The sequence below is a fragment of the Hesperophylax consimilis genome, chromosome 30 (assembly GCF_061612785.1).
Source record: "Hesperophylax consimilis isolate HC1 chromosome 30, BYU_Hcon_1.0, whole genome shotgun sequence".
Lineage (NCBI taxonomy): Eukaryota > Metazoa > Arthropoda > Insecta > Trichoptera > Limnephilidae > Hesperophylax > Hesperophylax consimilis.
In genome coordinates this window covers 2,666,334-2,680,392 of record NC_142865.1, presented here as the reverse complement: position 1 = coordinate 2,680,392, position 14,059 = coordinate 2,666,334, and the positions used below count along the sequence as shown (strand labels likewise).

The following is a 14,059-nucleotide window of genomic DNA, read 5'->3' as shown; positions in this document are numbered from 1 at the left end:
GAAATTACCATCATGAATACAAAGGCTTATCTATTTTTTTTTTGCAATTAAATATAAATCATTAACCTTGACATGTTATATTCTAATTTGTTGTTAAAAGATGCTAGTAAATAATAATTAAGTGTAATATATTTCTATGTACATTATTATGAATTGTAATTCTATTTATATTTTAAGTAATGTATGACTTTGATAAGAACTAAACTCAGTACACAGCTTATCGACCAATCCTTCTAATATTTTTTAATTACTTTATTTATTTACGGCAAATATTTGGTTGCCATTTATGACTGATTAATTTTATGACCCTGTGGCCCAGGGGTAAGTGGACCCATTATTTGTGGCCCAAATCCAGACAAATCAATGGCAAACTAATAAAATTGATTTGATAGTTTATAATGTATGTTTAAATAAATAAAAATAAAAAAAACTTTGCTTTGTTTGCAGGCCAAAAGGTTGCAGTCGAGCGAGCTGGCCGCCATCAAGGTGATAAAGCTGGAGCCGGGTGATGACTTCGCCATCATCCAGCAGGAGATCCTGATGATGAAGGACTGCCGCCACCCCAACGTGATAGCCTACTATGGATCCTATCTGCGACGCGACAAACTCTGGATCTCCATGGAGTACTGCGGTGGGGGCAGTCTGCAGGTAACCTAACCTTACCTAACCTTGCCTAACCCAACCTTACCCAATCCAATCAACAAGCATCCTGGTACTTTATTTTATTTAAAGTGGAGACAGTTTACGGATAGTTCCCGTGAGCACTTTACCTCAATCCTTTAACAACAACCCAGTCCCTTTGATAAAGTTCACCAGGGTTGTCATTGGGTATGTGGCTATGTCTTCTGGTTCTACTGTATGTTTCCCCAGGTATCTGAGCCTAGTTCCCACCTGGGCAGGACATTAGCACTATAGGTGAACTGGAGTCTCTTCATCCTCTTCACATTTCCTGTAACAATTGGTGTTTTCTGCTCCCTACAGCTGCATGTGTCTCCTGAGGTGGCAGTGTCCCATTAATAGTCCTATCAGTTCCCTGAGTTAGTGCACTGTCCATATTGAGTAGTTGCCTGATTCGTCCAGGTTTTGGTCTGTTTATAAGTACATCCTTTGGTTTGTCTCATTCCGGGTGCCCTCTCTCATTCCTTCCAGTGTTATAATGGGAAATATAATGTACAGAAAAGCATACCCTATTATGAATTAGATTCAAAGTTTGGCTTGAATAACTGAAGCTAATTTATTGAAATACTGGGGCTGTACCCTGTTACTCGTTGCTGTGGCTGAGTCTGTCTGTGCAGATAGAGAAACGACAGCGCATGTTGCCTTTACGTCCAACCGATAGCGCTGTTTAAAAAAAAGCATGTTTTTACCTGTCACAGGTGACATCTATATAATATAGGTATATAAAAACACATGCGCATTCTAATGCAACGTTGTGTCAAAATTTCAAAGCAATCCGTGAAGTTTTGAAGCGAACTTTTGGAGATTTAAGATTTTGACAAACGAATATCTACATTTTTATTTATGGGGATTTATAGTGCTAATTTGATATACTATTTTGTCAGTAAATGCATCTTGTTCGTGGTCTAGTCGATAGAATTTGTATATTTGATAGTAAGCAAGTACATATTATCCAGTATCTCTTCTATAAAAATTCAATTCAATTAGTTTATTCCTTTAAAAACATTACAAAATTACATTTTATTTAGTTTTTAAGTACATTTGTAAAATGGTATTACATAATAAATAAGCGGTGTATAAACTATACCAGCATCAATAGAGATTGCCTTTTAAAGGCAGCTTCACCTTCAGCTAAACATGTCGATATCCGAATTAATTCTGTTCAACAGCAAGACTGCTCTCCCCACCGGCATGACCTGCAGGCAAGTTGGTCCTGCAGGCCGGGAGATAAAACAGTCTATGCTGTCGGTGACGGAGATAACCATCAGGAACATAGAGACTAATACTCTCCATGGTAGTCGGATTTACTAACCATCCACGAATCATTTTTGTTGTTTGTTTTTGGGGTGTTATGCCGTGTTGCGCTAACTCCTTCTTTAGCCGACGTTTCGGACAGCGTTGCAGTGTCCATCATCAGGGCAGATCCGGTAGATCCGAAGATCTAAAAACTTACCATCCACGAATCAGTTTGAAGAAGTGGGATACAATATGCACATCTCTTCTGACCCGTAGATGGTTCATACCGAGCATGCCCAAGAGAAAGTCAGTAGGATAGAGCCACGGGTAGTAGCCATACTCCCTCAGGTAGAGGAATCTCAGAAATTTCTTCTGCACTCTCTCCAACATGAGGGAATACTTCACCTAAAAAGTCACCGACCGACCGCCAGTGCAAAATACATACTAATTGTAACACAAATTTTAAACATAATCTTTCACTGACTGAAAGCCAACGTAATTTCATGTTCTGTTGTTTGATTTCAGGATATCTACCACATCACGGGTCCCCTCAGTGAGGTGCAGATAGCCTATATGTGCAGAGAGACCTTGACTGGCCTTTCCTACCTGCATAGTATGGGCAAAATGCACAGGTAAATATATTACATCAACTGAAAATCATGCTAAGTTACATTCTCTGTGACTTGACACTCATCTTGGCTAAAGGCTTACCATTCCATAAGCTCATTCTGGCAAACAGACATGAATCGTAGATTTATTTTATTATTTTATTTATTGGATAATTTGTATAGCGCCGCTTTTGTGAGATACACCTCACGGGCGCTTTACAGGTGATGCAGGTATTAAAACAATATAAATATTACAAAAATAAAGTGAAGTTAAGTTAAGCAAAATGAAGTATAGGAACAGGTGACACGAAGATAGAAGATGGAGACTCTGCAGCAAGAGTCTTAGGTGGTGAAGAAACTGGACCAGCTGCTGCTGCGAGAGAGTCCACCGCGTCCACCAACCGTGCCAGCACGAAGTTCGTCATCCGTCCAGGTATCTGTCTGCTGCTAATAAAGCGCTGACACACTATCCTCTCACAGATACCAGACCAGATATCAAGAAAGAGATGGACAGGCCATAATGAAAATACAGACAAGACCGCTGTACTTCCAAAAATAATTTATCTCCCGTCATACCTCTCACCGCTCGTTCGTATCAGTTCACTCACCGCTTTCTTCAAGATTACTTCCTACTGCGCAACGATGCAACAAACTAATGGCAAATTAAGTTCGCCGCCAGTTTTTTTTTAATGCTTTGAGTGTCATTTTACATAGTGAACCACTAAGTTGCTGAAGAATTAACTGGATGATGCAGAGAATTTTGATCCAAATATATCCATATTTTCTCCTTCGCGCAGTGGTCATTTGTACACACACTTTCATAATCAACGGTCCTTCGATTACACACATAATTACACAATACACACATCACCGTGTGACAATCATTTTGGCGCCATCAGGGTTCGTGCATTTCCTGAATAAACCATAAAATTGGCTGTTTTCGGACTGCCAACGAGAGCTCGCCGAATAACCAGACGCTGCTCAGAAATGCGAAGTTTGCTAAAGTAAGGTAAAGGTTTGCAGTGCAGTCCATTGTGGGACTTTTCTGCGCAGGTTCTAAATGTAAATTTTTTAACCAAACCGCCTACAAATCAGGTTGTGTAGCGATGCAAAAATGAGTGAGGTGGGAAAATTATATCACATTTCTAAAAGTGTCGAACTAAATTTTATTATTTTTTTTTATAATGAGAAACTAATGTTTATAAGACAAGATTTTTTATGCATAGCACAAAGGATAACAAATTATTATAAGCAATAATTAGTCGCCTGAAATATCCATGTAAATTGAAACTATCTCCCGAGTAAAAATAAATGCCGCTGACGGGAATTGAACCCGCACTTTCCGATGTCCGGTCAGGTGCTCTGAACCACTGAGCTATGTCGGCTTATTTCCAACACGCCAAATAATACAATATGTACTAGTACCTCAATCAACAATTACTGCTTATTATATTTTTTCCACCTGTAAACAGCCAACTTTATTTTTGTAGGAAAGGCTTTGTTAGTGCTAAATTTCCCACTAGATGGCGTCGAGACATATTATATCTACATTTGTTGGTGAAATATTTTGACTTGTCAAATACAGGGTTTTCCAATAAGAGGTGTTATTTTGATATTCAATCGTAAAAGATCAATGATTTCGTTGCTTGTGTGGCACGTAGCGCCGTCTTGTTGAAAGTAAACGTTGTCCAGATACCAATACCATCCAATTCCGGCCATGAAAAATCATTAATCATCTCTCGATAGCGCAATCAATAAGGTCCAATGACTCCGCCGGACCATAAACCGCACCAAACAGTCACACGTTGAGGATACAGAGGCTTTTCAACAATAACTCATTGGGTTTTCCGAGCCCCAGATGCGACAATTTTGCTTGTTGACGAAGCCACCGAGGTGGAAATGGGCCTCATCACTCAAGATGATTTGCATTTGATTCACTCAAGTGAATTTTAATAATTTCAATGCGTTGTTGAAGCGTGTATCGTTCCATTTTTATTAATGGCGTAGTTTCTACTTGTCAAATGTCAAAAAATGACAGCTTCAAAAGTAACATCTACCGAAATAGCGGGCTATTCAAAATAACACCTCTTATTGGAAAACCCTGTATTATTATTTTTTTTATAATGATAAACTAACCGCAGAAAGGGAGGGAGTCACGCCTCTTCCTCGCACCGCGAACTTGGCTTATACCCCTTTCACTGGTGGGCTGGTCTATCAATTTTTATGTCTATGCATAGAACGTTGATAGCGGAATTAAAATTTCATTGGAAAGTATATTTGAATGGATTATGTATGTGTATTTGCAGGGATATCAAAGGAGCCAACATTTTGCTGACCGAGTGTGGGGACGTAAAATTGGCCGACTTTGGAGTTTCGGCTCAAATCACCGCCACCATCAACAAGAGGAAATCGTTCATTGGCACTCCCTATTGGATGGCTCCCGAGGTACCCTTTTTATATTTATGAATGATTTAAATGAGTTCCGTTAATTCATAATTCACTGCATCTCAGAAATTCAAATTTTCCTCGTAAATAGAAATTTTCCACCCATCAAATTCAGATTAACGATGTGAATTCGTAGTAATACGTTATATTCTGTTGTGCATCTAAATTTCGCATTGTTTTACCGGTGTGGTCGGCCTGTCAGGTACAGTTGTATGATATTACTCTCTGAAGTCGCCGACGTTGCTCGGACTTTACGCAGAGTATTTCGAAATCAGATGTAATTTTAGACAGTAATTTTCCTCTTGTATTGAACGTTGAGTGTGCAAAATTCATCAAAAAGTTTCGAAATTCTGCTTTAACCCTAGATAATTAAACTGTTTTCATTGTTTCATTGTAACTACACTTTAGTCTAGTGGACTATGCGATAAAAAACTAGAAATAAATCAAAAATATTTAATTAAGACAGGAACTTGTTACATGGCACAAAAGTAAGGTTTATAATGAACAAATTAATATCAAAATATCAGTCTACACAGTGACCACACATGTCAACATTATGTGGACCACAAATAGCCTTTCTAAATCTGGTGCAACGATGTTTGGTCATCCTCCGGTCCTTGGATGGACACAGGTAGCTAATTTTAGGCATGTTTGACGTAGATGGAACTGGAGCTTCTATTGTAGAAGATTCGCCAACATTAACAATAAATATAAGAATGTATGAATGGACGTACCATAAAAATAAAAATTGTTGTTATAACTAAACTTTCGTCCAGCAGACGACGAGACGGTAATAGGGCACGTCCTAGTATGCGTGTGGCCGCAATCGCGTCACGTGCTGCACTGTTTACTCAAATTAGGAAGGTAATGAAAGAGTCAAGGTCGGGGAGCGGGGGGAAGTAGGTGATTTCGAATTTCATCGAGTAGCGCGTCGTCACCTCGACGAGCGATTAGTTATCTAGGGTTAACATCTCCGCATTTTGCACACGGTCATATGTGGTTTTACCAAACGTAGACCTCAGGGATCTCATCTCTGCAGCATTCAGTTTACTTTCATATGTCCTCTGCGTGATTCATGCCTCACTACCATACATCAGTGTTGGTTTCAACACTTCATTGTGGATTGCTAGCTTCGCCTCTTTGGACAATTTTTTTATTTGCGCAAATCGCAATCAATCCTCTATTAACCTTTAGTATGCCGGGGGTAAAATGCTAACCGCCGCCGAACACCGGTTGATACTGTTTTCGAAATACCCGTGTAGTTCCTAGGATAGCTACTTATAACCACTGGAGCGATGGGTGTTCGGTTTTCGAATTGGTCAGTCGATTTAATTAATATGGAAACATATGAATTGCTTACTGTGGTTTATATTAATATCACCATTTATCCCATATTTTTTGGTCCTATATAAATTTAGCACATTATGGCAAGCGATCTCTCAAGACGTTTTACAAACATGCCATAATATGCCAAAAATCATTTGAGTGGATATTCAGAGAAATGTTTTTTTTTTCTCTAATATAATGAAATGTGATGAAGACATACGAAAATATTCTTGAAAGTTATCATATTATTCAACTTAAGAATCATTATTTACAATAAAAATAAGTCATATAAGGCTTTCCTGGAAATAAATACAGTATTGACATGGAAGTCTTGTAACATGAATCATTTGCATAGCTATAAATTAACTGAAAATGACATGTTGGGGCCATTGGAACATGAATTATTTTACAAATGTCCAACTACCACGTTGGCGCCAATTGTAACACAATCAGGTAAACTCATATTCAAATCAAACCACGCTAGGGCGCCATTGTAACGCTAAGAGGTTTAGTGACAGAAAGGATTGCTTTGATATTGAATAAAAAGAAAAACGATGATTAATTACATTTATTCAAATCAAATAGAACAAGAGACTCTCAAATTGACACGATTAACATATTCTCAAGGGGTGTGTGGCAGTCAAAGATTGCAGGCACGGAAGGAATTTTAATGGTAGCAATAAACAGTTAAATATGTGACATTGTGTACAAGATTAATGTCTGACCTGATTCACAGAGATGGGCGCCGTACAGTTCTTAGGAAAGAACTGTAAAATTTGTTAAGATAGACGTGATGACCAGCGATTACTTCAAACTAGCTAAATCTGACATCAGCATCTCCCGTAAATTTTGTCGTCTGGAGCAGTTGCCCAAATCCTTCCCGTTGACTCGACCTCGTTCCAAGGCTGTCCGATTGGTACTGGCGCTCTGGAAAGCGTCAGCCGCGATCCTTCTCAACCAACCATAGACCAAGAGTGCTATAGATTTAGGCGGTCTTTGGATAGAGTTTCGTGAAGTATTCTTAAACAGTAGCGGGGCAAAAGTGAACTGCTATGGTCTGTGATGCACTTTTTTACATAGATAAAATAAACATGTTTGCAGGTGACGAAACGACAAGCTAGAATAATATTAAGATGCATTATTTCCAATTACATTGGAAACAATTACATTTTATTCTAGGAGCATTTTTTAAGGTTCAAAATACCATAACATGGAGGCAAGTGCGGTAAGCTTCTAGGAAATTCCCAGAGGATGTCTTGCACACAAAGGATTGATGGAGTACTGTTCCTGCACTTGCCCTTCTTTCAATATCTGCCTTTCCATCTTTTGTAAACATACTTCCTAAATACACAAACTTATCAACCTGCGCCAAGTAGTCATAAAATATATATTTCTGATAATCTGATGTAAGTAGTAATTCGATTAAAGTGATGTATACAATTGTTTCAGGTTGCAGCTGTAGAAAGGAAAGGTGGCTACAATCAGTTGTGTGATATTTGGGCTTGTGGGATTACTGCTATTGGTGAGTTTGCCTTCATCATTTCCTTGGAACTTCTTTCTTTTATAAATTTATTTTTATTTTATGTTACATCTCACGAGAGCGCTCCATTGGGCAGCATTGTAAGGTGGGTTAAGGTTGTTGGCTGTAACAAGGGATTTATTAATGCCGTTAGCTTGTTCCACGTGAAAGCTGACTTACACAAAAAACAGTCAAAGCAACGACCCATTCTTATGAAGCCAACATCTACTATGATTGAGTGTTCGTTTGTGTCTGTCGAGTTTGACGTGGGTGCTCCGGTGCACAGGGGATCGATAATATTGAAATACGTATAGAACCAATTCAACACGCCTACACTGAGTCTGTGCATTAGACTTCAATCTAACCTAGCAATTGGTCTGTTAACAACGCCCTGATTTGCATAGAATCATATAGATTTATTAGATATTTTGGCTCCAACTCAGAAGTGGCTTTCAAATTCAATTGTTGGACGTACTTGCGATTTGAACAGGATTAGGCATAAGCAATAATTAGTGGCCTGAAATAACCATACAAATTGAAAATATCTCCCTAGTAAAAATAAATGCCGCCGACGGGAATTGAACCCGCATCTTCTGATGTCCGGTCAGGTGCTCTGGACCACTGAACTACGTTGACTTATTCCCAACACGCCAAATAATTCAATATGTACTAGTACTTCATTCAACAATTACTGCTTATTATATTTTTTCACCTGTAAACAACCAACTTTATTTTTGTAGGAAAGGCTTTGTTAGTGCTAAATTTCCCGCTAGATGGCGTCGAGACATTATATCTACATTTGTTGGTGAAATATTTTGACTTGTCAAATATTATTATTTTTTTAATGAAAAACTAATGTTTATAAGAGGTGAGGGTTCAATTCCCATCGGCGGCTTTTAATGTTACTTGGGAAATATTTTCAATTTGTATGGATATTTCAGGTGACTGATATTTTGTGCTATGCATAAAAAATAAACATTGTCTTACAAACATTAGTTTATCATTAAAAAAAAAGGATTAGGCAGTTGGTCACTATTGAAGAACTACTAGCCCTATACAAGATGCCTAGAGTTTTTTGGAAGCCAGATTAACTTCCTCCACAAAAAAACCCTTTTCCATATAATGATTTTGCTTATGAAGTGTTCAAAGTGACCTTAAAATATGATGTAGAATGATTTCCTTTCGTAAAGTAGGTACTAATTTCTGAACCCCATGTGTAAACTAGTTAAAGTAAAAAATAATTTCGGCACTCTTTATATTGTGTTTTTGGACAATTATATGCATTTACAAGAGTTCCACAAGGATCTGATTCAGTACCACCATTATTTTTTACCCGTTGTATTGCAGAACTTGCTGAGCTGCAACCGCCCATGTTTGACTTGCATCCGATGCGTGCGCTATTTCTCATGTCCAAGTCGGGCTTCAAGCCGCCCACGCTGCGCGAGAAGGAGCGTTGGAGCGCCACCTTCCACGCCTTCCTCAAGACGGCGCTCACCAAGAACCCCAAGAAGAGGCCGACGGCTGATAAACTGCTCATGGTTTGTCAACTCCGTTACTTCCTTTGTCTTCTGAACACCTCAACTATGGGTCGAATGAGGAAGAGATCTTGAAGAATGAAGAAGCTAAGATATTGGCGCATTCCTGTTATTCTTAACATTCTATCTAACCACTTGAGCGATAGCTACCCGTATTTGGGTAGACGATTTTTATGAATTACAATGAATATATACGCAATCAGCCAAAATGTTTAGTCACTAGCTTGATTGAGCTTCTATCGAATATCAAAAGATGTCACTAATGTTCTTCGCATGTAATATTCCCAGATAATGTTTTGCACCGTGGCAAATAGCAAATTTAAAATGGCATCTAAATGCCATTTTAAATTCTTTTTATTTTTTAAAATTAAACAATAACTTTGTAAACATCACTTATAGGTAAATACTTAATGTCGACCGGGTTTCACTACAACCGTAGCTTCATCAGGACTGTATAATACTAAACCTAGACATCTAAAATATAAATTAACATGCGTTAATATCACGGTAAGTAGACGGTCTGAGCTACAGTGGAAGAGGTAGGGATAGGTGGGAGATTGAGATGCGAGTGCTCTTTGTCAATAGGGAACAATCTGAGTATAGGGCTTTTATTTAGGTTTATTTGGTTGTTGATGACTTTGCTATTGACGTTTTTGGCTTTCCTTAACTCTAACGCCTCTAAGTTATCCAACCTAAGGCCTATTCCGTTTTTATGCAATAGACTGACGCCAGTGTTTTTGTCAAACGTATGGTTGGTTGATATGAGATGATTTGCGAATTCGGAGAACCCATTACTATTTAAGCATCTCAGGTGTTCTTTGATTCGCGTGTTGATATTACGTGCTGTTTTGCCTATGTAAAACGCGGGACAGTCACTACATTGCAGTGAGTAAATACCTGAATGATTTTTTTTTATTTTTTATTATTTATTGAGTTAGTTTATACATTTGAATATAAACTAATATAAACAAGATCATATTTCATTTTGTAATTTTACATATTTTTACAGTAAATATAACATTTATTTTTAAATACATTCATTCTTCCTTCATTCTTCAGACTTTCAGGCATTTCATCATACATTTTTAGTCCTTTGTACATTAGGCAGTTCTGTGATTTTGTTTTTTTCATATGTGGCAATCTAATCCTATTTACATTTCTGGTTTCGTAATTATGAACATCTCTATTAAAAACAATTTCATCCTTAAAATATTTTGGCATTTGGTTGTTCATGATTTTATGTACAAAAATTAACACATTATATAATAGTCTCTTTTTTATAGAAATCCAATTTAGCTGTTCTCTCATTTGATCTATGCTTGCGTATTTTCCTTTTCCTAGTATACATCTCATAGCTCTATTCTGTATAACATCTAGCTTGTTCAAGTTTCCTTCATTGGCCAAATACAACATAGTAGAGCAATAATCTAAATGTGGAGCAACTATAGTTTTATAAATCAGCTCTGTAGTGTTTCCATTTAGTTTATTTCTTAATCTTCTAAGAAAATTGACTTTTTTAGATACCTTCTTTAGCACATATTCAAAATTTGCTGCGAAAGTTAGTTTTGAATCTAGTATCACACCTAGGTACTTAATTTCATTTACTTTTTCAATTTTTTCGTCATTAATTGTCAATTTTAACTCTGTGTTATGCGTTTTGTTGCCTATTTCCATATATTTTGTTTTGTTGACATTCAGTTTTAATTTGTTTAATTTCAGCCATTTCGCTATATTTTGTAGGTCTTCATTTAATTTATTGATTGCATCTATGTACTCTTTACATGAAATATAGATTAATGTATCGTCTGCAAATAATCTAATTTTGAAATGTTTTATGGTTTTAATTATATCATTAATGTAAATAATGAATAGAATTGGACCTAATACCGACCCTTGTGGAACACCGAGGTTGTTTTCTATCGGTTCTGATTCTGAGCTTTCCACTTTTGTTACCTGTTTTCTTTCATGGAGATATTCTTTGAAAAGATTTAGAGCTACTTAACGGATTTAACGAATTTAACGGATGTTCTTTGTCCTTAACGTTGGTGTAACTGCCCCCATGACCTTTTATGTGACACATGTACTGCAAAATAGTATAACTGCCCCCATGACCTTTTATGTGTCACATGTACCGCAAAATAGTATAACTGCCCCCATGACCTTTTATGTGTCACATGTACTGCAAAATAGTATAACTGCCCCCATGACCTTTTATGTGACACATGTACTGCAAAATAGTATAACTGCCCCCATGACCTTTTATGTGTCACATGTACTGCAAAATGGTATAACTGCCCCCATGACGTTTTATGAGTCACATATACCTCAAATTTATGATCTTCCCCCTTAATATATTGGTGCGTAACCGTTTTATGGAGAACATGAATCTATATGAGATTCGAGACCTTGGCGTAATTTTTGAAGCAAATCTCTCTTTCAAATCCCATATATCTGATATTGTCTCCCGTGCCAACAAAATGCTTGGATTTGTTCTTCGTAATTCAAGATCATTTACCAACGGAATCGCAATCCGAAGAACGTATGAAGCACTTGTTCGCAGTATCTTGGAATATAGCTCCATTATTTGGGCCCCTTCTGAGCAAAACCATATTCTCGAAATAGAAAAAGTACAAAAGAGATTCATGCGTTACCTATATATGAGGGAATATATGTACTACCCTTTCCTGTATCCATCCTTATTCTTAGCAGGAATGCTCGATCTTAATACATTAGAAGCCCGCCGAAAAATATTTTTAGGAAAACATTTTTTTAAGATAATCTCTGGAACTATACATAATCCACCTATTTTGAAAGAGATTAACTTATATGTCCCAGACAAGTATACTCGTGGAAGGTCCCATACCCTTTTTTATGCTCCAAAAGCGAGGACTTCTGCCTATCAGAACGCCCCAGTCAACAGAGCGACTGAACTGCTCAACGAGTCTGCATTGACCATCGACATTTTTAACGTAACCTACAGGCAGTTTAACAATTATCTTTTGACGTATGTCACAAAGTAGTGAAACTGACCTTTTTATGTGTTTTGCTATACTTTTTGTCTAATTTGTAATCTTCTCCATAATGTATTGGTGAATAACCGTTTTACGGAGAACATGAAAAATAAATAAATAAAATAAAATAAAATAAAATATAAATAAAAATAAAAATGTCAATGTTTGTTTGTTGAACATCAGAAATCTCGGAAAGTACTTCACCGATTGCTTTGAAATTTTGACACAACTTTGCATTTGAATAATGTATTTTTATATACCTATATTATATATGTGACCCGTGACAGGTAAAATATTATTTTTTTAAAAACAGCACAATCTGTTGGACGTAAAAGCAACTCGCGCTATTGTTTCTCTTTCTGCACCGACAGACTGAACCACAGCAATGCATGGCGAGGTACAGCTAGTAAATAAATAAATATTATTTATTTTTTGGAATAACTTTATTGAGTAAAACCTCAAATTGTAATATTTAATTATTGAAGACAATATTAGCGATTTTTAAACGAAAATCTGAAACAGAAAAATCAGAAAAGGATACGGTCTTAATATTACAATTTGAGGTTTTACTCAATAAAGTTATTCCAAAAATAAATATTCATCCTAGACTTGCAGAAAAGTCAATAGATGTCGCACATTAAAAATAAAAAGATAGGTTTATCTAAAAAAGACGCTGTCTAGATTGCATTTAGTTCGGGTTGAATCTTGCGATCATACATAAAGATAGTTGCCAATAAATAATGTGCGGTGAAAAAATGAAGACAATGTTGGTAGTTCTTATTCGAAGTATAATACAGTTAAAAGTGACCGAAGCGGATAGGGTCTCATTAGCTCAGTGGTAGAGCGGTGCCCCGGCAAGGCGAGGGTCCTGGGTTCGAGTCCTAGATGTGACCGTATCCTTTTCTGATTTTTCTGTTTCAGATTTTCGTTTAAAAATCGCTAATGTTGTCTTCAATAATGAAATAAATATTATTTATTTTTTAGTATTATTAACTGATGTTATGTTTGTTTTGCTTGTATGTATTCAGCACGCGTTCTTCCAATCAGACATGACCAAGAGGCTGGCCATAGAGTTGCTGCAGAAGGTGTCCAACCCCAGCAGTGTCTTTAACTTCAACGCCGATCCTGACGAAGATGGAGTAAGTCATATTTTCTTCTACTGAATTGATTTCATTCATTCATCTTTTTGCTACCTCTTCAAAATTACCTACGTTTCTATGAGAAGACTCTATCGGTCTATTAGACGCTTCGGCCTTGGCGTACCTAAGTGTGAGTTGCTTGTGAGTAAGATTGTCCCTCACGCAGCTATTTCAAAAATGGATTGCATTTATTGTTATTTAATGAGCAGGCGGTATTCGGCTGATGCATTCATATCTAATTTCCTAAATCAAAACATCACAAATTAAAACATTAATGAGATATATTATAGACATAGACAAATCACACACTTACTTTCACATAATTTGGTTCCTTGGAACGGGCAATTTGCCTAGTTAGGAACCAATAATTTCGACCTGATAAGGTACAATAATCAATAATCACTAAAAATATTTTAATTATATCTTGTATCATATTGTACTGTGTGTAAATCTAAAGAAATAAATAAAATAAAATAATAAATAAATAAAACAATCAGTCTAATTTTGCAATAAGTCAATTCTTTCTTCACAATAAGTCTAATTTCGCAATAAGTCAATCCTT

At 36.7% G+C, this 14,059-nt stretch overlaps 1 protein-coding gene across 2 annotated transcripts in view; it reads left to right on the top strand.

Moving 5' to 3' along the window:
• hppy (MAP4K3-like protein hppy) overlaps positions 1-14,059 on the top strand; it is an 80,081-nt gene that overhangs the window by 20,678 nt on the left and 45,344 nt on the right. For both annotated transcript variants that reach the window (XM_089649629.1, XM_089649628.1), the window contains exons 2-7: positions 448-648; positions 2,440-2,546; positions 4,829-4,967; positions 7,743-7,815; positions 9,160-9,350; positions 13,387-13,497. In XM_089649629.1, coding sequence (XP_089505755.1) covers positions 448-648; positions 2,440-2,546; positions 4,829-4,967; positions 7,743-7,815; positions 9,160-9,350; positions 13,387-13,497 — 822 coding nt within the window. The remainder of the gene's footprint in view (positions 1-447; positions 649-2,439; positions 2,547-4,828; positions 4,968-7,742; positions 7,816-9,159; positions 9,351-13,386; positions 13,498-14,059) is intronic.